Source organism: Temnothorax americanus, unplaced genomic scaffold (assembly GCF_048541705.1).
Source record: "Temnothorax americanus isolate GAGA-0224 unplaced genomic scaffold, ASM4854170v1 Scaffold2, whole genome shotgun sequence".
NCBI classification, from domain to species: domain Eukaryota; kingdom Metazoa; phylum Arthropoda; class Insecta; order Hymenoptera; family Formicidae; genus Temnothorax; species Temnothorax americanus.
The window spans coordinates 1,460,153-1,485,229 of record NW_027509338.1 but is presented as its reverse complement, the minus strand read 5'-3'; the positions used below and the strand labels follow the sequence as shown (position 1 = coordinate 1,485,229).

Genomic DNA, 25,077 nt, shown 5'->3' with positions numbered 1-25,077 from the left:
AAATTGCACAGCGTGTTAGCTAGGACTATTGCTCTTTCTTGCAACAAGTAAAATTCTTGGTAAATTTCGAATAATTGAGTTAATAAATTTTAAACAATATAATTTGTTGACTATTTGAAAACTATTTTATTAAATTACTCTATTTAATTTTATTCGTGCAATTTTTTACGTAGATATAAAAGTCGAAGAAATAAAAAATTCTTTTTCTTCTATTACAGTGGTTTTTAATTTGTACTATGGCACGCGCGCGCTCCTGCGTAGGAATGTATTTTTTAAATCAACGATACAATAGTTTCTATTTCTATTTCGTATTTGAAAAAAAGTGATATTTCAGAGTTCCATATGCAAAAACGTAACTTTATTTATTTATACAATAATAGTGTTCCGATTTCTACCTTAATTTGATAAAATTAAATTTTCAGTATACTTAAAATAAGTGTTTATTGGTACAAAGTTTGAAAACCACTGTTTCGCCGTAATTTAATTCGCGTCTTCCGCGAATTCCCGGCTAGAATTCTCATGGAGCGCGTTAAACGCGCCACGGGATGGGAGTGCATACACCCACTCGCTTAATTAGCCACGTGCGTGTCTTCGCCCACAGTGATGGAAGTTCGCGTACTGGACGCGCGCAACATCGGCAACGAGCTGGAAGTTTTCCCGAGCGAGGCAGCCCAGCAAAGGTGGACCGTCTCGAACGATCGCGTGGAACTTACCAGGGGCGCTTTGCTCGACAACAGCGAGGCCGGGATCGTTCGGCTGGTCTTCATGGCCTTTGACAGACTCGAGGAGATACTGCAGCCGCAAGCGGAGCCGCCGTCCGTTGTCATGAGCGACGATCCCCAGCCTCTGCCGCGGAGGAACACTACCCGTCTCCTCAACAGCAAAGTTATCTCGGCGTCCTTGGGAAAAGGCCGGCACATACAGCTCTCGGAACCCGTTCGGGTGTATTTCAGACATCTGGCGGTTGAGAACGTCACCAACCCCACTTGCGTCTTCTGGGATTACATCTTGAGGTAACTTCGCCCTCGCCCGATCTTATTCCCACCTCGTACAATACTAAAAGTGCCGAGGAGTCTTTTCTCTTATTTCTTCATTTTCAATTTTCTCTTTCTGGTGCGCTTCCGTTGCGCTATATACAACACTCGCCACAATTCGCGGAAATAGGAAGTATATTTGTTATTATTTAATCCGTGAAGTTTTTTCATTCAAACTCAATTATAGAGATTCGATATCCTATACAAATTCGGTATTTAAAAAAGATTTACTTTTAATTACAGTATAGTATTAAGAATTACTTAAAATTGATTGCAGAATAACATTTTTTAATTTTTATTTTCAAAATTTTTTTAATTTTTAATTGCAACCTTCTAAAATTTTTTTATAAGAACAATAAACTCAATTCCAAAATACATGCAATCATACAAACATACATACACACACATAGGTATATTTTAGAACTAATTGTAAGTTCTAGATATATAATATAATAAATGTTATATATTTATTATATTATACTTATTTATTTATTATTATATATCCTGGCGCTGTATACAGCCGAAAAACCTATTATTGAAACTATCCTCGCGTAGCTTTTGACGCCTGTACATCCGACGAAAAAGTAACAAATAACATAAACAATGACTATATCTCCTCTTCACGCGATACCTTATTTCCCACAGCGCTTGGTCGGACGAGGGATGCCAGCTACAAAAGACCAACGAAACTCACACCATATGCGAATGCAATCACCTGACGAACTTCGCCGTGCTGATGGACGTGCACGCCGTCAGACTGGACATCGCCCATCAGGTCGCCCTGCAGATCATCACGTATATAGGCTGCATCATTTCCGTCGTCTGTCTCGTCCTGGCCATTCTCACGTTTCAATTATTTCGCGGACTGAAGGTAATGTATATAACTGCGCGGCCGGGCGCCGCGCCGATCGATCGGCATTCAATCGCGACGAAATGGAATTTTTTTGTCACTCTCCCCCTGATCCCTGATTTGCAGTCGGACAGGACGACGATCCACAAGAATCTCTGCGTGTGCCTACTGATTGCCGAGGTACTCTTTGTTTGCGGGATCGGCCAAACTAATCAAAGGATCGTCTGCGGCATCGTTGCCGGCTTGCTGCACTTCTTCTTCTTATGCGCGTTTGCTTGGATGTTCCTCGAAGGTAAGTCAATTTTTTTTAAGTCAATCTTTACTTACCTTTACAATTCTAACTCGGCCAACCTTTTATATATTATATATATCATATAATTTGCAATGTTTTATCATTTTATAATAATTATATATTTTTTATACATATGATCTCACATTACGTTACAGGATTCCAGTTGTACGTGATGCTGATCGAGGTATTCGAAGCGGAAAAATCGCGGCTTCGGTGGTACTATCTGGTCGCGTATGGCGCACCGTTGCTGGTCGTAGCAATTTCGTGCATAATCGATCCACTCAGCTACGGTACCGATCGGTACTGCTGGCTACGCGCGGATAATTATTTCATCTTCAGCTTCGTCGGACCTGTGATACTTGTTATACTGGTAATTGTCCGATACTTTATCGACTAAACCATCAATTAGGAAAAAATCATCAGTATTGGCGATATAAGATCTTATCACTCGCTTCATGGCATGATATTTTCTTTTCAACTTTATAACAGTGATATTCAAAGTGCAACGTAATCGATTTTAACGTCATCTCTTGCAGGCAAATCTTGTATTTCTATCGATGGCGATCTATATGATGTGCCGGCATGCGAACACCACCGTGGCCATGAAAAGCAAGGAGCATTCCCGATTGGCTAGCGCAAGGTAAGCACAGCGGTCCCTAGTAGTTTCCCTCTTTTTTTTTTTAGTAAATCATATAAATTGCAAACTGTATATACCGTGTACCAGTCAAGTGCCAGTCCGTTGTTCGTCACGTTCGAGATTTGATCCTCCCGTCGAAAAGTAGCAATCGAGATGTTTGTTTGGTGCTTTCGGTTTACACGTTCGCAAGCTTTACTTGCTTAAAGAGATCTCCCGAACGCGGATCTTGTTGTCACGCATCTTTTGGCGGCCATGCTGATTTTTTGGTTTTGGTTTTGAGTCTTATGTTTGGAATGAACCGCAGATTTCGTTCGTTCGACACACCACTGTATTGCTGTGATATACCTAGGATATACACGAGTATATCATTCGATTACACAGATTGTAAACAGATTTGTGTGTAAACATATGCAGGGTGCGCCATAGTGTTTCCAAGTGTTAAAAAAAAAAACACCGTCAAGATAGCTTGCTAAAGTTATTTTTTGTTTAGATTACTCTCTGTAAATTATTTGTTTTGCAAAATTCTTGAATTTTACATCTTAATTCTTGCTTTTGGAAATTCTATGTTTCGCGACAGTGTCACTAAAAAATATTTTAAGCAAATTTAATAATAATCTTTAAATGCTTTAAAAATGTTGCAAAGTGTGAAATTTTTCAACCTGTGGATATTAACTTTTTGTTACTTTGTTATTATTTTGTTATTAGATTCCATAGATTTTAAATTTTTCAAATTGTATTTGTAGATTGTTAACTTTATAGAAAATAATACAAAATATGATAAAAATGTGTAAAAATGTATATTAATTTATGTATCTTTTTTTTGGAAACGTTTCATGGGAACACCCTGTATACTGTCACATTTAATTTACAGATTTTGTAAACGGAGGCATAGTCAATAGTTAATTTGTGTGAAACTATTATAAAAAAGTATAAATATCTCTAGATTTTTATAAAATCGTGAAAATACGTAAATAATTTGGTGATGGTAGTGAAAAAGTTGTTGCAATCCCGATTCGGATTATTACATATAATATTTTTCGCGATGACAAGTGCTAAAATATTGTTGTCGCTATGTATTTCCTTGTTTACATAACTAATTGTGTTAACCATTTTTGTGATTGTTGAGCAAAAACGCTGTGTTTCAGCGCGCTCGGCAAAAAGTAATGCGAATCGAGCATTGCAAATCAGAGAATAAGCTATAATCAATTAATTAATGGTGCCGGAACAATCACCTAACTGCTGTCTTGTTTCATTTTTGTATTAAATCTTCTACCCACTTCTGTCTACACTGTTCTACATTCTTCTGCATGGCGTGGTTGGTTGGTAGTGGAAAGGAAGAGAATGCTCTTCCCAACAAATTGCAAGCGCACTTGTAAGATATTTACCATTTTTATTATTACTCACCAGTCATACCGTTAACATCGTCTCATTAATCGCCATCTCGCTCGTTTCATTTGATATCATCCTGTTTTTTGTGTCCATTTCATTTCGATTAAGCTCTATCCGAGTATCATTTCGTAGTCGTAGACTTTAGTCTCTTACATCATACATCAAAACACTCACAACTACGTGATATCGTAACACTCATAGGAAGCGCAATTTAAAACGCCAATATGTTTATGTGCATATTATAATTAATACATTGGTTGAAGGAATAAATACATAAGAGCTAACTAGTTTACAGCATTTAAATTTCATACATTTTTAGGTTAATATTTATAATAGAATAATTTAATTTTACAAATATATAGAAGTTTTAAAAAAAATCTGAATTTTAATTTTAATATATATCATTCTGGAATTAATTTAATATGTTATAATAAAAGACAGCAATTTTATTTGTGTGAGAATTAAATTTCCCAAAAAGTATAATACATTTTTATTCCTTTAGTTAATTATATAATAATATTGCTTATCTAATAATTTAAATATCTGTGTTTATTTTAATCATGCTTCATCGCTTATTTATGTCGTAGAAAGAATATTCTGGTAATTATAATTGACCGCGATATTATAATTAATTTTAATATATAATTTTATAATAAATAATTTTTTATTTTATCTCTCGAATAAAATGTTTTTTGCCAAAGATGATTGGCACTTTTTCTATATTTTTCAACTGTCTCTTGCAAGCAAAATTTTTATGTAAACTCATGATGTTTCTATAGTAACTGAAATTACTGATGCTACCGGTTATATGATAAATACATACTTGTATTTATTACACTTGCATTTCCTGTGAGTAGACACGATAATTCACTGCATGTAGTATTCTCCTTAGTTTCGGGTATTACGCCTGATTTACAAGTAGATAGACGTGGAAGTACCGTAGAGATATATCCGCCTACCTGTGTAACGCCACACGCGTTCTAATATCATATAACGATTTAGATAAAACGCCGCGATTCCGGCGACGCTCAAAGCGGCGTTCGCGTTGCTTGTAAAAGTAAAAACTCCTATTCAGCATAATGTCGCAATGTTTAAACGTCGCCGTCGACAAACCTTCGCGTGTCTCACGACGCTACGTGACAATTGCGCTATTTTTTTCCGTTTGACGTCGTAATGTCAAGTATTAAAACTGTTTTGCGATCAATTGAGGAAGCCTGGGATCGGCTGCAATTATCTTTATGTTCTTTTTTTCACGAGTAGCGAATAATTCAGGAAAAGAAAATGGAAATTACTGCAGCTATTTAAAATAAAATTAATGAATAAAATTTTTTCTCTTTACGTAGACATTTTCTACATTAAAATTAGTTGATTTTGATGTTACAATTATACCTACAATTAGCGATCAGTTATAATGAATACAGTGTTGCAAATTGGAAATCTATAAAGTTATCGTGTTTGTACCAATGACATTTTCTTCATTCGTCCTTCGAGCTGCAGAAAATATCTCCTTATTTTTATCAAAGAATATTGAATCCACGTGTCAGTTTCAATGTCAAATTTTATTAAGCCGCTAAAGGCGAACTTAAATAGCACAATCGATCCGAGGTTTCCTTCGAGGAGATATGATACTTTACGATATTTCGTTTCATCTGAAAAAAAATCACGTTCCATCGTAGCGTCCACCCGACAATACGTTGGTCCCCTTTAAGCGCCGCCATCGCGATTTGTATTGTACAACAGAAACTTAGCTAGCTGTTCTCCGGTTGTAATTTATTGTTCTGTATCTTCTGATCAGGGCCTGGCTGCGAGGCGCTATCGTGCTGGTGTTTCTACTAGGTCTGACCTGGACGTTCGGGCTTCTCTACTTAAACCAAGAATCCGTCGTGATGGCGTACATCTTCACCGTATTGAATAGTCTCCAGGGGCTGTTTATCTTTGTGTTCCATTGCGTACAGAACGAGAAGGTAAGGGAATACGTCGGGGCACAGAAGTCCGCCTTGATTTAAACCATTCCGGCAACATCGCCCGGTTGTTCCCGGAGAGAGAGAAATACAAACAACAAAAATCGGAGTTGTTCGTAAAATATGTAATAATTTTTACTTAAGAGCGATCCCAGTGCAATTTTTTTATAAGAACGTATTTGATTTCGCATCGATACACGTCTTTTGTAAGATTCCAGTCAATTTTATTGCATATTTTTTACGAATGATTTGTAATAGAATGTTACATCGTTGCCTGGAAAACTGTGTAAACTTTATGTTTCTTTAGAGACAGTGAGTTGTAACATTTTTTTAAAATAAATTATTCTCACTTATGTATCAATTTTCATATTAACTTGAAATTTTGAAGAACTTTCTAGCACTTAAGTTTAACATGCCGATCACGATTAATACTAATACTATTTAAGATTGCTGGAACAATAATCATGTTAACATCGTATTGTTTTGCTCATAAAAATCAGAACATGGAGATGAGAAAATGATCTGTCTAATAAAGCGCTGTACAATAAAGTCTAATAAAGCGCAATACAAGTTACTGGCGTTTATTTCGCGTTACTTTCGCCACCCATAGTGGGCTCATTTATAATTTCTTCGAGAATTTGCGAACTGTTTTGTTTATCATCGCGAAAAGAGCACCGATATTATTTTTATTTCTCGTTAAATCGGCACTAGAGTTTCGAGCCTGCAAACTCAAATTGCACAACATTCTCACAAATAGTCGCAGACGGCCTTTTAACTTTGCTTAAAGGTGACAAAAGACGCTAACTGAATAAAATGAAAAAAGAAGCGCAATGTTTTTATCTACATATTATTTTTTTTCAATGATTATTTTACTCGCATATACCACGGTTATTTAGTCGAGGCCGTCTGCAACCCTGCGGTCTGCAATCTCCATGTATCAGACTCGCAGAAAATGCACACAACGCATCCGCACGCTGTCTCGCACAGGCCTTTAGTTTTTTCTCGCACCGTTAAACTCGTTTCGTTGGGTCGGGCGGGCTCTGCTTCGCTTTTGCAGGTGAGGAAGGAGTACCGGAAGTTCGTGCGCCGTCATTCCTGGCTGCCGAAGTGCCTGAGGTGCTCGAAGACGGTGACGGGCGGCTCGGCCGGCTCCACCGGCGGCAGCGGCGGCACCGCCGGCGCCAACGGCGGCAAGGACTTCGCCTCGCACAACACGTCGTCGAACCCCTCGGCCCCTACCACCGACAGTTCCGGACTGTCGCCTCACGCAGCCACCAATGTGGGTACCAACGTCGGCACCACATCACCGAACAATCACAACAACCTGACCGCCGCCTGTAACAATACGAATCTTTCGATAAACGTGAACCTGAACAATTTGTCGCTGAGATCGCCGGTCGGGGCACACCAGATGCACATGATGGCACCTAGCAACCACAATAGGCATCCCGCTCAGCAAGGTATCCAAAGCCGCTTATACACCAAACCGAGACACACCGAAGCGAAGTGGAGTGCTCGCTCCGCGGGATCACAGTTATCGATATTGCTTATGAAAATCGAGAGGTCTATTACAGTCTCGTATTATGTTCGTAACTTTTGCAGATACTGTTGTTTTGATCAAACTAGCTCTTGATTTGTCGTTTCTCTTCTTTACTTGTAATAAGATGCAAACTGATAATATAATACAGAACGACGCAGTATTTGCAAAAATTAAGGCATTTTAATTTTCATAAGAACATTGGTTACTGTGCTTTATCCGTGGAGCAGCCGGAAAGATTGGAATTGTAGGAGTCCGAAAGGGGAACGTGCGTCTTCTTCTCCCCCCTATTTTTTTTACAATATAATAATGACGGTGCAATACTTGATCAATCTCATGAAGTGTATCAATCAAAGTCGTTTTCTGATATTGTATATCGGAAGTCAGACTAGCATATATGACAACGTGTACATGATCTCATAGGATCAAGATAACTTCCGAGTATCGATAAATTGCATTTCTCTCTGTCTCTTTCTTTTTTCTGTATATTCTTTACTAGCTCTATTCCTTTTTAGTATTATTACGAGTAACACACAAGTATGATCCGTCTATAATTAATTATCACCGTTGACATTTTGCCTGTTGCTCAGAACTCCAGCCTGCCTTCCTTCAAACTTGCCCCTTCGGTTAATCGTCGTCGCGTGAATTACAGTTTCTGTCTATCTCTCTTGATTCTTTCAGTGCGTGTAAATAGACCTTGGTTCGTCACGCATTTAACGCTAAACGTAGTTACTTAGTTCTCATGCTTATGTATTCAATTTAACAATCGGACAATCGAATTTTATCTGGAGATTTTTTTCTTTTCTTAATGTATTATATTAAATTTGTTGCAGCATGTATATAAGGCAGGCGGTCCTGCTAGTTTATTTTATTATTTTTACAGATAAAGCATAGCGTATGTTCATGGATTTTTCTCCTAGGAATTATTTGCAACAGGAACTTTTCTCAAATAGATGTTTATTTTTACTTCTAAATTTTTGTATTAATATGTATATAGAATTGCTACGGTTGCAACTGTACAATTAACAATTTTATTTTTTTAAAGTAATTTGTGTATATATTATAGATTAATTTACAAAGGTTTAAATTTTCCATGAATATGTCAGGCTGTTACTTTCTGAAAGTGTATGTTTATTAGTAATGTTAAGTGTACATACATTCGGCTTTAACGCTCGAAACCGACATGAACCTGAAAGCTTTTTTTGGCGTTATCAGCAAGTCACTTCAAAAACTGACTCGCGAAACGGCGAACTAAAAGGCATTTAACGAACCGTTCGGCTCTTTCGACCTTGTCGCGCTCAGAGTCCAAGAGAATTGGCCGACACAAATAGAGTGAGAAAAAGAGAGAGAGAGACAGAGAAACTAGCGAAACAAAAAATGTATTCGAAAGAGAGATTGTTGAACGTTCTCGTGTATGTTGTTATAGGACAGTTTGTAGGAAAACGTCAGTCATAGGGAAACTAATGTTAAAAATGATTGAAAATACGAAAAATTTCATAAATTCACAGTTTTTAAAAAATGTTTTTAATATTAAATGCTTATTTCAAAATAAAATTGCTTTGTAGTATTTTATTTGCAACGTAGAGTTAATTTTGATGTAATGCTCTTCAATTACTATTAGTATTAAATTATTTCGTATTTAAACTTAGATCTTTAAATTTTGACAAAGAAATAAACTCGAGACTTGAAAAAATAAAATCTGTAATGTTTTCTTTCTCTAATTATAATTACATTTCTTCTTTGCGATTAGCTTCTCTCGATGGATTATTCGAAATAATGACTTTAGTGTAAAAATTATTTAAGTAGGCCATTATTTAGTACAGCTCGTATATTATTTTGCGCTCGTTAAAGGAATAAATGAAACTCGGTGTTTCTTCTTGATAGCACTTTAATTCGAGCGCCTTGTTAATACGATCACGACCCTATTATACTTCCAATTAAGAAAATGTCTCTCAGTATTATCCGGCATTCTTTATTTAAGATATCAAGTAAGAGATAACGACAATCTCTCGAGGATCTTGAATACTAAATTATTACAAGTAACCGGAATTTTAAACAGTCTGAATAAATGAAAACGTATTGCTCATCAGCTCAATTAACCGCAAATATATTGTCCTGAAACGTATAAATAAATTTGTCATATTTACAATTATTACTGTGTCAAATTAATAACGGAAAAACATTTCCATATTTTTTATTTTAATAATTAAATTATTATTTTTATTTTCTAAAATTTGTCATGTCATTTACTTCGCAAAAGAGTTAGTTAAAAAAAAAATTTTCTGTAAAGAATTTATAAACTTTGAAGGAAGGAAAGAAAAAAGTAGACGTTTATCTTTTTACAAGCAAATTCGACTGAAGAGATGTCGTTTCCAGATTATCGATTTGATAATGCTCGACGTCCCCATTTTGTAAATAACGCGCGGAAGGCAGGCACAGCACGAACATTCGAATTCGCACTCTCGCGAGCACGCTCGCCCGCAAGACTTCCTACTAACAGTGGTGATTTCCGTGCTTCTTATCTGGCTTCGGGGGTTTGGTGTAATGCGGTTGCTGGCTACTTTGTACCCTCTTATGCCCCGGCCCGCTCCCTTTCTCACTACGAAGAGCGCGATTTCGCGCGATTCGTCGTTTATTTCAGACCTACCGGATCGTCAATGAAATCTGTGACGAAGTAAAAGGCAGTAAGTGATATAATTTTGCCGAAACGAGTATTTTACACAGGGAATTTTACCTGCAGTTACAGTTGAAGTAATCTGGTAAGTCATGTTAAATAATAGTTAAATATTAATGAACAAATTTAAATTTTTACACTGAATAATGTCTTCAAATATAATACACTGTTATTAACAGAATATCAACTCGAAATTTTTAGTCATATTTCTTATTTTTTTAACTTATTTAGGATTAATTTAACTAATTTGACTAATTTTATTTATTAAATAAATCATGCTCTTTTTTTTAATTTAACTGTAAAAACATATGTCGCTAAAATCATCATTGCACTACAACATGATGAACAGAACTGAGAAAATATATGTTTGACTTGTCAGTTACTGCCTTTCTTCTAATCGTAATAGAAATAATTTCGAACGTGCGTGGAATCTCGTAACATCAGATTAATCAGATACAAACGCGCAATTATGATTCACGATTGCCCTCGTAATTGCGTCTCCTTTGTATTGCCTTTTGTTAACCCTTTTGCTCATCATATTTGATATATCAGATGAGTTTTATTTGATCAGCAAGTTGATGATTACTCATTTATTACAGTTGCAATATTTGAAGCAAATTACTGTCATAATCAATCTCACTTATGTAGTCTTAAGAAAATTATCTTATCAATTTATTATACAATATATAAATTTTTCATTTAAAATATTGGCAGAGACGCAATTTCTGCGTAATTTAAAGATTGATAAAATATAATTTCTTGTAAAATATAAAAAGTTGTGACAGAAGTAAAGAACGAAATAATAAGAGACTGTTGATACTTGTCGCGACAACCTTGTATAAAAACTTATTTTAATTTTAGTAATTATCCACGCTACTTTATTCGCATTGTCAACCAGATCGCCCTTTCACGACGAAGGAGTTTAAACAAACGAACTTCCGTCGGCGATGGGGAAGGTATACGTTTAGAAAGATTCGTAATGTACCAGCGGACCTAATTCTAACTGGACACGCGAAGGGCGGAGTACGAAGGGATTGCACTCTATGCAAGCACTTACACGTCGCATTTCACGTCGTTTTGTTCTCTTGCACTCCATGGCACTTCCGTATTCCGCCTGAACGCGCTTCGAGTAATTAAGTGGTTTTTTTCCCTTCCATGAACAGGCGATCGATGGAAAACGCTTTCTCGAAAATGTGAACGCTCGCGCATAACGATTATTACATTGCACTTGCAACGTGCTACCAGTTTGCACGGAAATTTTTTGCGTTTTCCGTCGAACTTGCCGACATGTTTCACACGCTGAGAAACGTACGTTTAACCCTTTGCACTTGTCATATTACCGATTGACGCACAGAGTGTTACAAAATTATATTTGTTAATGCATTTATGTATCGCAACTTGAACGAGCAAAATTATTCAGCAGCTTGTTAGTAGAAAGGGAAAATTTGTATATTTATCTTTATCATTAAAAAATAATGTCTTTTTATTATTGTATTGTTGAAAAGCGATGTTATGAGGACGCAAACGATAAATTTAGTAGATAAACTTTATATAAATTTTATAAAAATTGGATTAATTGTGGTAATAATGAAAGCAACAAAGAATCGATAATCGGATTGGTGTTTCAAGTGTGAAGGATTAAAAGGCGCTCAAATGCTCGCTCAGGCACTCACCCACACGATCAGTCACTTAATGGAAAATGAAGGGAAAAAAAGGAGAGGTACGGGCGAGGAAAATCCGCGCGAACCAATCCGTTACATTTGTCACACCTTCACCGCATCACACATGCTCATTCACCGGCCACTTTCGCTCTTTCTCTCTTTCTCTTCATCCCTATCGTTGGATGCGTTTCGCTGATTAACGCCAAACCGCGTATCCACGCGACGAGGTAAAGTATAAAGACGATTCTCAGATGATTGGCGACTATATATTTAGTTGCCGAAAATTATGTGGATTAAAAAGTTACTTACTATCTCTCGAATCAACTTCTTAAATCGGAATCCCCATCAATTCATCATTCATCAGATGATTTAATTCCCTGAGTGTGAAGAAGAGCTTTTTTGACTTTTTCTTGTCTTGAAGATCTTTCAGTCTAAATGAACTTCGCCATTTTCTTTGAAGACGAGTCATCCAAGCGGAAGGCATCGTCCGGCACTCTTTCTCGACTTGTGTCAGAACCGCAGGTCGTAGGTTTCGTTCGGACCGGAAGTCCGGCTGTAGCGGTCGCGTGACCCGTCCCTATAGAGTCTCGAAACAGGTGCAATCACGTGTCGTTCTTGCGCAACAGACTCTTGTCCCGCCGAAGGGCGGAGGGAGGGTGGCTCCCGCGATGTGTCCGGGGAGAATCCTTCAGCGTGCGTGTCGACGTCGCGTATCTCAGAGCGCTACGTCGTAGATTTGCTCCCGCACGAGTTAAATCCGTTCCGCTTCCGGTACCGCACGCCGAGGTAGCCGATATATCGCTGGAATGCTGGATGTATACAGCGCCGCATATCTCCTTCGTGTCTGCTCGTGTCGCGCGAGATCTACGCGCCCCGTATCTACACAATTATGTATCCTAATTGGCGCACGAGGCTCTCTTTTGTCCCGTTGCTTCATCGATCGAGAGGCTTAAGGTGTTCTCTCGGCCCGGTGATTTCAATTTGGATTATGGTGTATTTACGGACAGGAATATAGCCATATTTTTTTGTTAATTGAAGCTAGCGTTAAATATAATTCTTTAATTTCTAATATTTCATATTTTGATAATTGAAAATCAAATCATTTTTTTCTAAAATATAATAAAATAACGTATATTTTTTTTATTTTAGAGTCCCACAGAGTTGGAAAGATTGAAACAAAAAAGAGATATTAATTCTGTCCAAGTTCTCCCAATGAAATAGCATATTCTTCAATTCTTTAATCCGTGATTTTTACATCACGGCAAATTTATCCTATATCTTCTTCTACAATTCTAATGAAGCGGAATTGTTTCCCAAAATTAATGCAATTGTTAGCTGAGAAACCCTTTGTTTACTGACCCGAATCATCTGCATTGAGAAAAAATCTACGCAAATATATTTCATATATAATCTAATCATTTAATAATACATCTCGATTTTTCGGTCGGTGATCACGCATGGGATAATTATCCAGAGACTAATAATCCATCCATTGATACACGTATATACACTGAATCACGAGCGACACTGACAGGGCTGGCCCTGCCGCCCATCAGTAAACGAAGGGTTAAGAGGGAATGGCGGATTGGTTGCTTTTGCAGTATTTGGTATCCGGTCGAAGCTGGGCGATAGTCGATAGGCAGCCGGCAGTAGTGCCGGGTGAACCTGCCTCGACCGAGGCTCACATCGTGGCCACCCTGCCGTACGCACGTCACGCCTTCTTACCCTCAGCTCCCAATATCCCCAAATCTGCCACTGCCACTTGGGGCCACCTTAACAAAAACCTCATGTGGAAGGTAACTAATTCACCGCTAAATTCGCACGATGTGTTTCTCAACTTCGGGGGGACGGCTCTAACGTAAGACGAACTTTGCGATCGTTTAAATTTTTAATTGTATTATTTCATCTTGGTTAAAGCACTTTTATTAAATGCACGTAAGTCAGACATTAACAGATTGCAATTATGTTATTTAAATTATTGAAATAATTAAAAATTTGTTATAATTTAAGGTAAAAATTTATTGTTGCTTTAAATTGTTTAAATGATAGTCTCCTTACTTTTGAACAATGTATGCAGAAGTCTAACAGCGTCGAACTACGGCGTTTCGAAATCATATAGCTTCGCCATTTGCGGATATCTCACTGATATCATCATGATCCGTACGTTTGCAAGGATTTGCTAAACCGCTGTTTCCGCATTGATGATATCCTAAGTACGATCTTCACGTCGGCAAGCAGTTTGCGTTTGCAAGAGCCAAACTACGGTCTTTGTATTTGCGAGGATCTTGTATTTGTGAGAAGTACACTAATTGAGTATATGTATATAGTCCGCGCGTTTGCAAATACCTCGAAAATCACTATCCTCGTATCCGCGAGCATTTAGTCTTTTGGGTTTTGCTAAGTATCACCTTAACATTTGCGGAAATATAAAGACCTCGCTGAACTAAATTTCAATTTAAAAAATCTTGGTTGTTAAGTATATAGTGCCTATAAGTAATATTTTTGCTGCGAAAGTTTTGCTAAAACTAGAGCCGTCTCCGGTACACCGTGTGTCTTTTGGTCTCTCTTTTTCCCTCTCTCTCTCTCTTTATTTCTGCATGGTGTGCGGTATTAATTTTCACTCATGCACAGCACCTAGTCACCCTTACGCATCCTAGGAGTGAACCTGATCCGAATATTGAGCATGGAGATGCGGAGACACACTTTGTCGACGTGTAAAGCGAGATTATTTTTCACGTTTGCGACATAGCTTACGCCATAATCCTCCATTTGCAATCTCTTCCCAATCTTTTTCGGTTATATATCAATGGGACTGAAACAAGCGACGTTTTTCTGTAATTTAGTAAGACGGAGCAAATTTTCTATCCAAATATGAATTATCTTATTCTTTTACCTTTGAGTTACAGAATGATGATACTTGTTCGTTGAATACAAAGAAAGAATTATATCATGATATTTGAAAACGATTTAACTTTTTTACTTTATTTACAAGATACAATGTAAGAGTAATAAAATCTCATAAATTATTGAAATTAACTCCTTTTATGTCCTTTGCTGCAAAGGAAAGAGACTTATTTAATGGGCATATATTTAATGTAAGACTGTTTTGTTCTTAATCTTGAACTCTTTTGTTAAACGCACTTAAGTACTGTTGTACTTCGTTTTTATACTTTTACTTTTAGCGATGCTCGTTAAGTTAGCCCGATACAGCGAAACGCGGTGATTGATGAGCGCCCGGCTGAAGTAAAGCCAAAAGAGACGGAGATGTTATGGAATAAGCCATATGTCTTCCGGTATACTTGCCCCTGCCCCTTTTCTCTTTTTTTTTTTTCATATTCTAATGCGCGACCGGCGCGCGGGAACAAATGCGAATACACGGTTATGACGTTTTATATCAGAACACAGTGCTCCATTTATCCTGTCATGAATTGTGTGTAGCTCACCTTGTGTGCCTTGGTTTATGTTACGTGTTGTTTTAATTTTTTTGGCTGCACAATGAAGAGAGGAGGATGATTAACCGTGAAATACGGTCCTCGTGTAATGCGAGTGGAACTTTCTCGTTCGTCTTTCCTCTCATGCATGCGCGATCATCAATTGAGCCGTTTCATTTGAAAGTAGCGCTATTTTTTATTATATAAATATTAAACGCTAATATTTGAAGAGATATCTTCAACATTCTTTGATTAATCCATCGATCGAGTGATGATCGATGAAATAAAATCGGCTCAATTGTGCAAAATATCCTCGTGAGTTTCATAAATTTAACACTTTCGTTCGGTAATCCTATACGTTTGAATGATTAAAAGTGTCAGGTATAGTGATAAATTATTGAATTATTTTTTAATACGATTTTCAAAGCTATTAATTTTCATCTTTTATTTTTTATGTATAATATACTTATTATTCACTCATAAATATTATTTTCGTTTATCTGAGACATAGCTCATGTTCAACACTTATTATCAGATATGCATTGCTGTCGTTTGCGCGTGAATGTCTTATATTTTTAAAAATCATTTAAAAATGATCATTTTAACGTATTTGTGTCAACAAAGAATTCAATGGACGTGGAAGTGTATCCCACCCGCCTCTTCCTACGTACATTGGCCTATTCTTCTAACATCAACCATTAACTCTCTTTCCGCAGAACATTTCTTTTAAGTCCTACTCCCGCGACTCCGGACACGGCGGCTCCGAGCAGGAGGACTCCCCGAGGACGCACAACACCCTGACGCTCGGCCACTCCGGCAGGAGACGCGGGCCGAACGACGCCGGCGAGATGAACACCGGCACCAGGACGATCGGCGGTAGACGCGCCGCGATGCCGTACAACCACACGTATACTGAGATCGTGGACGGTCGCGGCAACGGCGGGGTCGCCGGGCATCATCAGCTGCACGGTCACCACGGGCAACACGTGCACCTGCCGCGCGGCCTCACCAACGAGGACGATCCGGTGTACGAGGAGATCGAGCGTGGCGGCGGCGGCGGTGGTGGCGTCGGCGGCAACAACGGTAGCAACAACGGCGGCATCGGCATCGGCAGCGGCATCGGCGGCCTCGTCGGCGCCGGCGAGATCCAGGTGTCGGACATGTCCGACGAGGACGGCCGTCGACAGAGCGATATGAGCAGGCAGTCCTCCAGGAGTTACGGCGACCACCGACCGTTGATCCCGTACTCGCCCGCCGCTGATCGCAACCTGGTGCACTACGACCAGGCGATGACGGAGCGCGGCGGCGGCGGCGGCCCCGGGCAGGGCGGCGGTAATCTCGCGCACTACGCCGACTCGACGGAGTACGGGCCGGCCGTAGAGCGGACCCTGAACGCCTATTGGGAGAAGCTGCGCCGGCAGCAGACCAGGTACGAGCTCGGTGATCTGCCGCGGTTGCCGGCGGCGTACGGCATGCCGCCGCAGCAGGACCACACGCGGACGGTGGCCGTGCTGGACGGGCACACCGTCGTTTGTCACCTGCAGCCGCAGACGGACATGTACACGGGTCGCGGAATGCCGCCACCGTCCTACAGCGAGTGTTAGGTCCCGACAACGAGGACCCAGGCCGGGAAACCTTCCTCGTCTCCCTCGCGCAGGAACGACGGACTTTCCTGGGAGACGGTATCGCCGATCTCCCGGCATGGCGCGAACCGTCTGGACGGTTTCGGGACTACGTGATGGTGATGGGGGTGACGGTGGTTATGGTATCGATGATTTGTTCCTGAAGAAAATAATCGGCGTACTCCCAGCCGAGCGTCGGGGAAGAGGACACGCGGGAGACGAACGTGCCGCTTTTTAGCTCAAGCGTAAGCGCAACGGTGTCTTGATGCAGATCGTCGCGTTTTAGCCATAATCGACGTATCGCGAGCGTTCTAGGGAATGCCGCCCTTGTCTCCGTTCAGGTGGAAATTCGATCGGACGTCTCCTCGCGGACGAGCGAGACGGAGGGAGAGAAAGGATGAGAGTGAGAGAGAATGTGAGAGAGTGATGTGTGAGATCGGTGAGCGTTCAACTAAGGCTGTCACATCGTCCAACAGACGCCCCCCGTCTCTCTTAAGGTATACCGTGTACATGTGCGGGTGAGTGCGTACCACCGCGGACGCGGACTCTGTATAACACAATTGTAGCGGACCTCTCGTTTAGGCTAAGTCGTGATCGGGCGTTTGGAATCGGCGAACCGCGTGCGCGAATAGAAGATCAGAACGTAACGAGTCCTGATGAAGACGGAAGTTTTTTTTTTTTGCGAAGTCCGCAAGCACAGCCGCGCGGAGATTGGCTTTCGAAGAGATTTATTCGGGGTTTAAGCATGATGTTTTTGTAAATTTTATACGAGCGTAACGAACCAAAGTTTTATTATCTTAGTTGATGTTGAAAAGCAGCTCGTGGAAATTTTTGCAAGATATCTATCGTACGTCATTCAACGCATTGATATTTAATGTTAACTTCTGTTTGGCACAGATTACAGATATTACGTTATTACAAAAACTTTGCCATTTTCTTAGAAATACTAAAAATTTCAGTATTTGGAATTTAAAGTGCTCGCAACATCTTCACCGCTGCGATTTTATTAAATTAATCAAGTCTTTTTATTTATTTTAATAAATGCTATATTTAGTTCTCTAAATAGCTTGTATTTGTTTATTTTTACATTTTTTTAATTGAAAGAATATTATTTCTGTTTTCTTTTTTTTTGCATGTATATTGGTCGTCTTATATGAAAGAGAAAAAAACTGAAAATGCTGGAAATATTTATTTTTCAACTTCCTAGGTATGCTGATTATCGATTCCAGTTTTTCATAAAATTCGCAATGTCTCGTCGATATCGAATTAGGAAGCATACGTGCTGCGCGTCGTTTCTGCGGGTATCATTTCATCCAATACACGGCAATAACATCCAGCAACAGTGTTACCGAGATCGAATCCTATCCTCGCGCGCGCGCGCGGCGGACTTCGGGGGAGGAAATATTACGGTGAGCATCGCCGATACTCGGCACATCTACGTCAACCCTTCCCGGACCCGTGCCACACCGCCGCACGATTGTAAACGGGTCGGGGAGGGTTGCGGGACACGACACAAACCGCGTATCGTAAGCCGGTATATTCAGATGCGGTAAAGTGGATTCAAGCCCGACGGCTCGGCCGTCACACGTCCGGCGATATTAGGTGTCGTGTTGATCGTAGCATTAAACGCGGCTCACCGTGGCCGAATGTAAACCGCGTGTAAATCACAACGTGACGTACGTATCGTTTGCATCTAGTTACGGCGAGCCGCGGCTTTGATACGGCCCGTTTAACGTCCGTATCCTCGTATCGCCGCAATGCGACGGACGAGCCGAGTCTCTTGTCCGGCCACTTCCGAGTCTGCATACCGTAAAAAGTATTCGGCGGTGCAAAAGCTTTTCAGGCGTAGATGATCGGCGCGGATCCGAAATCTAGAGAAGCCAGACATTGTAACATAGATCTAGACATATCGCCGCCGGCCGAATCGTTAACGATGCGCCGGTATCGTCGACAAGCCGAGAGTCGACATTGCCCGTATCTCAATCCTTACGCAGAATTGACGACGGCTCGATAAAGGAATCGGTATCTTAATCTGAGGTGAGATTGCTGTGGCAATTACATTAATTTCGCGTCGAAAAAAGCATTGAAATTTACTCAATGTCTCAGAATTCAATAAACAAATAATGATGTTTTTTTTTTTTTTTTTTTTTTTTTCACGAATGAGAATATTTTTTTGTATTGTGACATAAAGTAATACAACTGGAGCAGTCTCATCACACGTGACGGTATCCGTTGCTTCATTTCAGCGCCTTCTGGCAAACGTGGTAATCGCATTATATAAAATTTCTAAAGTAAATTATTTAAGAATTTCGAATAAATCGGCTTCAGGCATATACGCAGCTTAAGATTAAGTATTTTATTTTTATTTTTTTTTTTCCAAATTTTTTTGCGGTTCTTGAGAATAATTGTCTCACTTTTTATATAAAATATTAAAAATTACAAAGAATTATATAACAGAGTCTAATATTGCTTTTTTATCTATAAAATGGGAACTCAGGTACAGAGGTACTGTAAATATGGATATATCAAAACATGATACAAGCTATTCTGATATTTCTTGATTTTTATAAATATTTATATTTCTATATTATTGACATATTTATTGATGTAACATGATTTATGCGGCCATTTTCTTGTATTAATTATAATCAAAGGAGACAAAAATGAATTATGTACCCGAGACCATTAATAACTTATTAAAACTTTTAAAAACTCAACTTATAACGTTTCTTCACTCGAAATAATTCAACAAAACTGGCTATTAGAAAATCAATTCCAATTATATACGAGTATTTTTTTTTTTAGAATATAGAACACCAGGATACATGTCGATTAATATAAACTGCTGCAACGCAAACGTCCGTTCTGGCATTATCTTTTTTATTTGTCCACCTAAATGAAGCTACTTACTTATATTCTGCCTGAAGCCGATTCTGCGCGAGGCTTCGTCCTGACATTCGGTGCGTTCCTCGTGCGAGCTTTCGCCGAGTTGTGTTACGACGAGAAAATAACGAGCGTGTTCTCGGCGCTGATGGCCGGAAATTAGATTTCCTCCCGTGCGGGAAGAACAAAGGAGAAATCGAGGGGCAATGGCTGGAGCGCCTTTATCAGTCGTACGTGGCAGCTTCTCGTCGCGCGCCGCTTTGGAACGTTGCGTTTTAGTCCCAGAACATTATTTTTATAAATAAAAAAGTGATTAAATAAATAAATATATATATATATGTATGTATATGTATGTATACAGTAACGGATATATTATTATTATTGTGAGGGGGAGAGAAAGCGTGAGAGAGAAATGGTAAGAAGAAGGGCCCAGGAATCGTAAGTGGGCGGGTAAATATTAGTGATACAAGCGGATTTCCCGAGCGACGTGGAAAAATGCGCGAAAACACTTAGTCACTGTTTTTTACTATTTTTTAAAAAACAAAACCGTGTATGTGTACGTGAGAACGCGTGAGCTAAGCTAATCGTGTAACCAAGGGATCCCGCGCGCGCGCGCTATTTATTTTTATCATCCCTGAGTGTTTTGTATCGCGAGCGGAAATTGTGTCGAGTGGGAGTTTGTCGTTTTTCCAACTGTCCCTCGTCGTCTTCAACGACGGAAACCACGGAGGATCTTTGTCGGACAATGTCCGCCGAAGAAGAGTATCGAAAGCGAGCTTCGATGGTCTTAAAATGTGGTACATTGTGGATGAAATTACGTTGAGTGGACTATATAATATCTATAATAATTAAATACTTGCCAATATTTAAAATCACAATTTCTTTGTGCGAGAGAACGTTTATTCCTCTATAAATCTGAACGTTTATTTTATTTTGTATTGACATACAAATTCATTCCTAATATGAAAGAATATATAATCAAATCTAAAAGAGGTTCAAGATTTTTATTTAGTTAGAATTTAATTTAACAAGATTAACTTTGTTTGCTTAACACGAAACAGAGTAATTTACGAGGAAATTGCACCGGCAAGTGTGATAAGTTTAACGTATCTTTGTCCGCTATGTCATGACTTCGTGGTTGCTTGATTTATTTCTCGCTCATGAGAAACACGCATATAGGAGAATTGTAATAGTGATAATCGCATTAGGGGTACCAGCTATGTTAAGTGTGTAAATGTGTCCCGAGCAATTAAAAAAAAAAAAGTGTAATTGCTCATTCCGGCGTTCCGAAGCATGTGTCCATCAATGATTTTTTAAAGCACTCAACACGAGGAATGTCAGCATATCGGTAGTCTTCACAGATGGTGTTTGCTATGTAAAAGTTTATAAGATAAGAGTTAAAAGCTCTGCACTCACATCTGACATTAATTGGCACGACCAAATTATATATTGCATTTCGAATATTATCAGAGGCGATTTATATCTGTTATTAGTGAGTTTCGCGGAAAACCAGGATAATAAATAATTTAATCTCTATGAATGCGACACGTGTCATATCACAAAGATAAAATTTAAGTGAGTTTTTATAAATTAACACAAATTAAACTAAATGAAAACGTTATAAATACGACTTATCAGTAACTTAGCAAGATCACCAGAGTTATAAAAACCATTTTTTTTTTTTTAGATAAAATCCTTGCGAAGAATATTGTGAAATAGGGAAACATTATTATTTAGTTGTATCTTTATAAAAGAACTTTCTTACGTCAATCAATCGGGATAATCGTCTCTGAAAAAATGTTATCTAACATAAATATTATAAAGTCTTTTAATACGTATAATCAAGGATGCCGACATCCCTTTACTATCGAATTCGATTCAACGCCGCATTTTTTTATCAGATCATTTCTTAAAGCTGCGATTATACGATCCGGAGATTACGAGCTGCTTTAGAGTTTAAGTTTCGCCATGACTGATTTACCAGAGAGCAATTAAACCAGAAAGAGGTAGCTTGTGTGTATAATTTTCTACGACCGGGGGAATTACGAGCCTCAGCCGCATAACGTATAATTGCCAGGCAATTGTTGAAAGCACCCACATTCCATCCGTTCGACGTTCGTGCGAACTTAGGAAGGGAGGAAAAAGGCCGCCGTGGGCCCGAAAGTCGATCACAGCGTGTCAGAGACGAGAGACAATAGTCCGTATTCTCGACGCATCTTTAATGGACGAAAAGGGCGACGATCTTGCGCGAGAAAAATCAAACGTCTGCAAACTTTCGCCGCCAAACTTGCGCGCGCACATTCGCGTTTAGTATTAATTAAACATGCGACGAGAATGCGGCAGAGGATGCGTCCCAGTTCGAGACGTCCCGAACTAGAAGTTTCATCGCGTGCACGAACACGGACACCGCGCGTGGACACGTTCGTACGCGAAGCGTTATCAATGTCGCGAAGGACTCCGGAGTGCGAGAGAGCTGTATGTACATAAATGTAAATAGGGCTTTGTACATGTTGGAATACTTGTAATGTAAAGTGGAGCGCGAGCGCGAGAGATCGAGAGTATAGCGAGAGAATGCGAGAGACCCCTGAGATTGATGACCGATAGACATGCGGAAAGAGAGCATACCTAGGGTAAGTTTACTAGTAAGTAGCGATGCTATTACGAGCTATTATGTATTATCGGTGACGCGGCGCGAATGACGCGCGCATGGCGGATCTTAACTTAAGTCCCAACGCGTATTAGTTAATGTGTAAATAAACTAAGCGAAAGGAAGTAAAATATTAAAGAACCCAAGTAATCGTTGGATATTTATAACAAACTCCACTAAAAGTAGGTCGACGACGGAGAGGTAAAACGAGACAGTTGGGATCGAAACTCGCAAAGTCCATATCTCGGACGTGAAATTTCTACTTGGTGATCCTTTTCGCATTTTTCGCTAGAATTTTTCATATTTATTTTAAATCTAATGTTATATTTTTAAAACGGTCTTTTTTTCTCTCTCGAGGAAGAGAATCTATATGAGGCCATCCTGGTGTTTTGAGTATAAAATTATATCTAGAGCCTCGCTCTCTCTTGTAACTCGATTTAAACGTAAAATTATATTCGAGGCGAACCTTACGAGAGATATAGTTTTATGTGCGAAAATAAGTTCGGAGAGCGGATCTTGGATTTTACGGATTACGATCTGAGTGTCTCGAGTGTAAAACCGAAAAGAAAGAAAGAACAAAACAAAACGTAGTCGAGCACACTCGTCCACATGTGTATCGCTGCGCGAGAAAGGATCAAAGGATAAGGGAAGGACGCGTGTGCGGCGTTAATCGAATACGGACAGACGATGTACAGTGCATGTTTTATCCTTAGCCGTTTTATAAATGTAAATATCTTCCTCCTCCTGCCCCTCCCTACGTGAGACCACTCTTTTTTCATCTCTTCTTCTTATTCCCGCCCAGCTTTCCCACGGTAAGAAAAAAAGGCGCAAGATTATTGATCGTTTCAATCGAGATCCTTTATTATCCGCTCCATCTCCCGATCCTTTACTTAGAACCCCCCTTCTCCGTAAGTCTCCTAACTTCGTCCTGCGAGATACTTAGCGGATAAGCTTTTATTTTTTGAAGTGGAAGAAATGAAAATGCGTCGGGCATAGCTAGAAAAGAAATTCATTCTCTGTCGATTCATCGCCGCCTTCCAGGACCGATTAGAAACATTTTTGGAGCCTCCTACGAAGTAATATTTGCGTCCCGTATACTGTATATACTGTAATTTGCAGTGAATGAATGGAAGATTGCGAGTTCACCGCGTAATTACTTTATACTTATTTCATATATATACTTATTTCTTCAACATAAATTGCGGTCGCATGGGGCATCAAAGTGGACGGTTTCTGCAGTAGGCGCAATAATTGCGGGTAGCGTTAAATAATTCTTAGCCTACTATTGACATCTCCAAGCCCCAGAAACAGCGTAACAGTGACGGTTGACTATACTATCCGGTGTAGATTGACGATAGTCGCGTACTATTATAGTATTACATTATGCTATACGACTATACTGTATTTAGTATAGTTAATAATAATAGCCATATTATAATTCTTCTGCGACTATGACGACTGATTACTATTTAAAGTTTGCTGGTACTTAGAGATGTGTCAATAGAGGGAAAAGGCTTAATCCGCTTCCGGCCATATCCTTCTTCCAAGCCGTCGAATTCAGAAAGCCGCAAAGATCACGGATTTTTAAGGTCCACGCGATCGCAAATAATTCATACAATTCTGTGATTTTATTTTTTACGTTTTTCCTTCGTGATGTAAACGATACTTAACGCTAGAACGCTAATCATCAGAGCCATCGGTTCACCATTCAACTCAGATGCCAATTCTTTGTTTGTCTATTGATATATTCCTCATAATTAATGCATAAATAAGGTTTATATCAATGACGATTAACGATATTTTCTTTTTATTTTGCAATTACGTTTTATGAAAAAAATAAGAGCTTTTTAACACTTTGTGGCATCGCGATTAGTACTTTTGTAGCAATCTATAGGAATTTTATTTCAAACGATCCGGCGTTAGCAATAAAATAAGAGCAATTACTTATTACGGTAATTGTTAGTTTTTTTTCAAACTTCTGCAAATTATTTTCTTTTGTATCGCTTTCTCTTTGTTTGAGATCATATGTCGCAAAATGTTGATACTAATTGCTAATTACGTTAGCGTTCTAAGGTTTAAGCACGCGCACACTTAATAGTACACGCATGAGTTTTCTGTACTACGTCGCCTGCCTGCGCATGCTAAAAAAGAAAGAAAGTTTAACGAAGAGAAGGAAGGGTAAGGGTAGAGGACGAAGAAGAATCTAAAGCCTAGGTATCTCCGAACTAATAAGAGCCTCCGTTTCCTGATTTTTGTATGCTTCTTTAAAACTGTCTGATACAAGGAAAAACAAAGGATAAATAAATGTGTACCATTCTCTGAATAAAATTCACTCGCCTTTCTTTTATCCTTAGTCATAATTACAGTAAGAGCCATTGAGAATTAGATTAATAAAATCCTACCTTAATAAAATCATGAAAAACATTTTTTAAAAGAGAAATAAAAAACAGATTTATATA

At 39.0% G+C, this 25,077-nt stretch overlaps 1 protein-coding gene across 3 annotated transcripts in view; it reads left to right on the top strand.

Moving 5' to 3' along the window:
• Nucleotides 1-24,850, top strand: part of LOC143897200 (latrophilin Cirl) — a 470,740-nt gene extending 445,890 nt beyond the window's left edge. For 2 of the 3 annotated variants that reach the window (XM_077405633.1, XM_077405631.1), the window contains 10 exons: nucleotides 602-1,013; nucleotides 1,680-1,905; nucleotides 2,011-2,176; nucleotides 2,332-2,546; nucleotides 2,713-2,816; nucleotides 4,141-4,185; nucleotides 5,998-6,166; nucleotides 7,221-7,442; nucleotides 13,637-13,831; nucleotides 16,183-24,850. In XM_077405633.1, coding sequence (XP_077261759.1) covers nucleotides 602-1,013; nucleotides 1,680-1,905; nucleotides 2,011-2,176; nucleotides 2,332-2,546; nucleotides 2,713-2,816; nucleotides 4,141-4,185; nucleotides 5,998-6,166; nucleotides 7,221-7,442; nucleotides 13,637-13,831; nucleotides 16,183-17,070 — 2,642 coding nt within the window. In that variant the 3' untranslated portion in view covers nucleotides 17,071-24,850. The remainder of the gene's footprint in view (nucleotides 1-601; nucleotides 1,014-1,679; nucleotides 1,906-2,010; nucleotides 2,177-2,331; nucleotides 2,547-2,712; nucleotides 2,817-4,140; nucleotides 4,186-5,997; nucleotides 6,167-7,220; nucleotides 7,443-13,636; nucleotides 13,832-16,182) is intronic. The other variant, XM_077405632.1, reaches the window with a different exon arrangement.
• The last annotated feature ends 227 nt before the right edge of the window (nucleotides 24,851-25,077 follow it).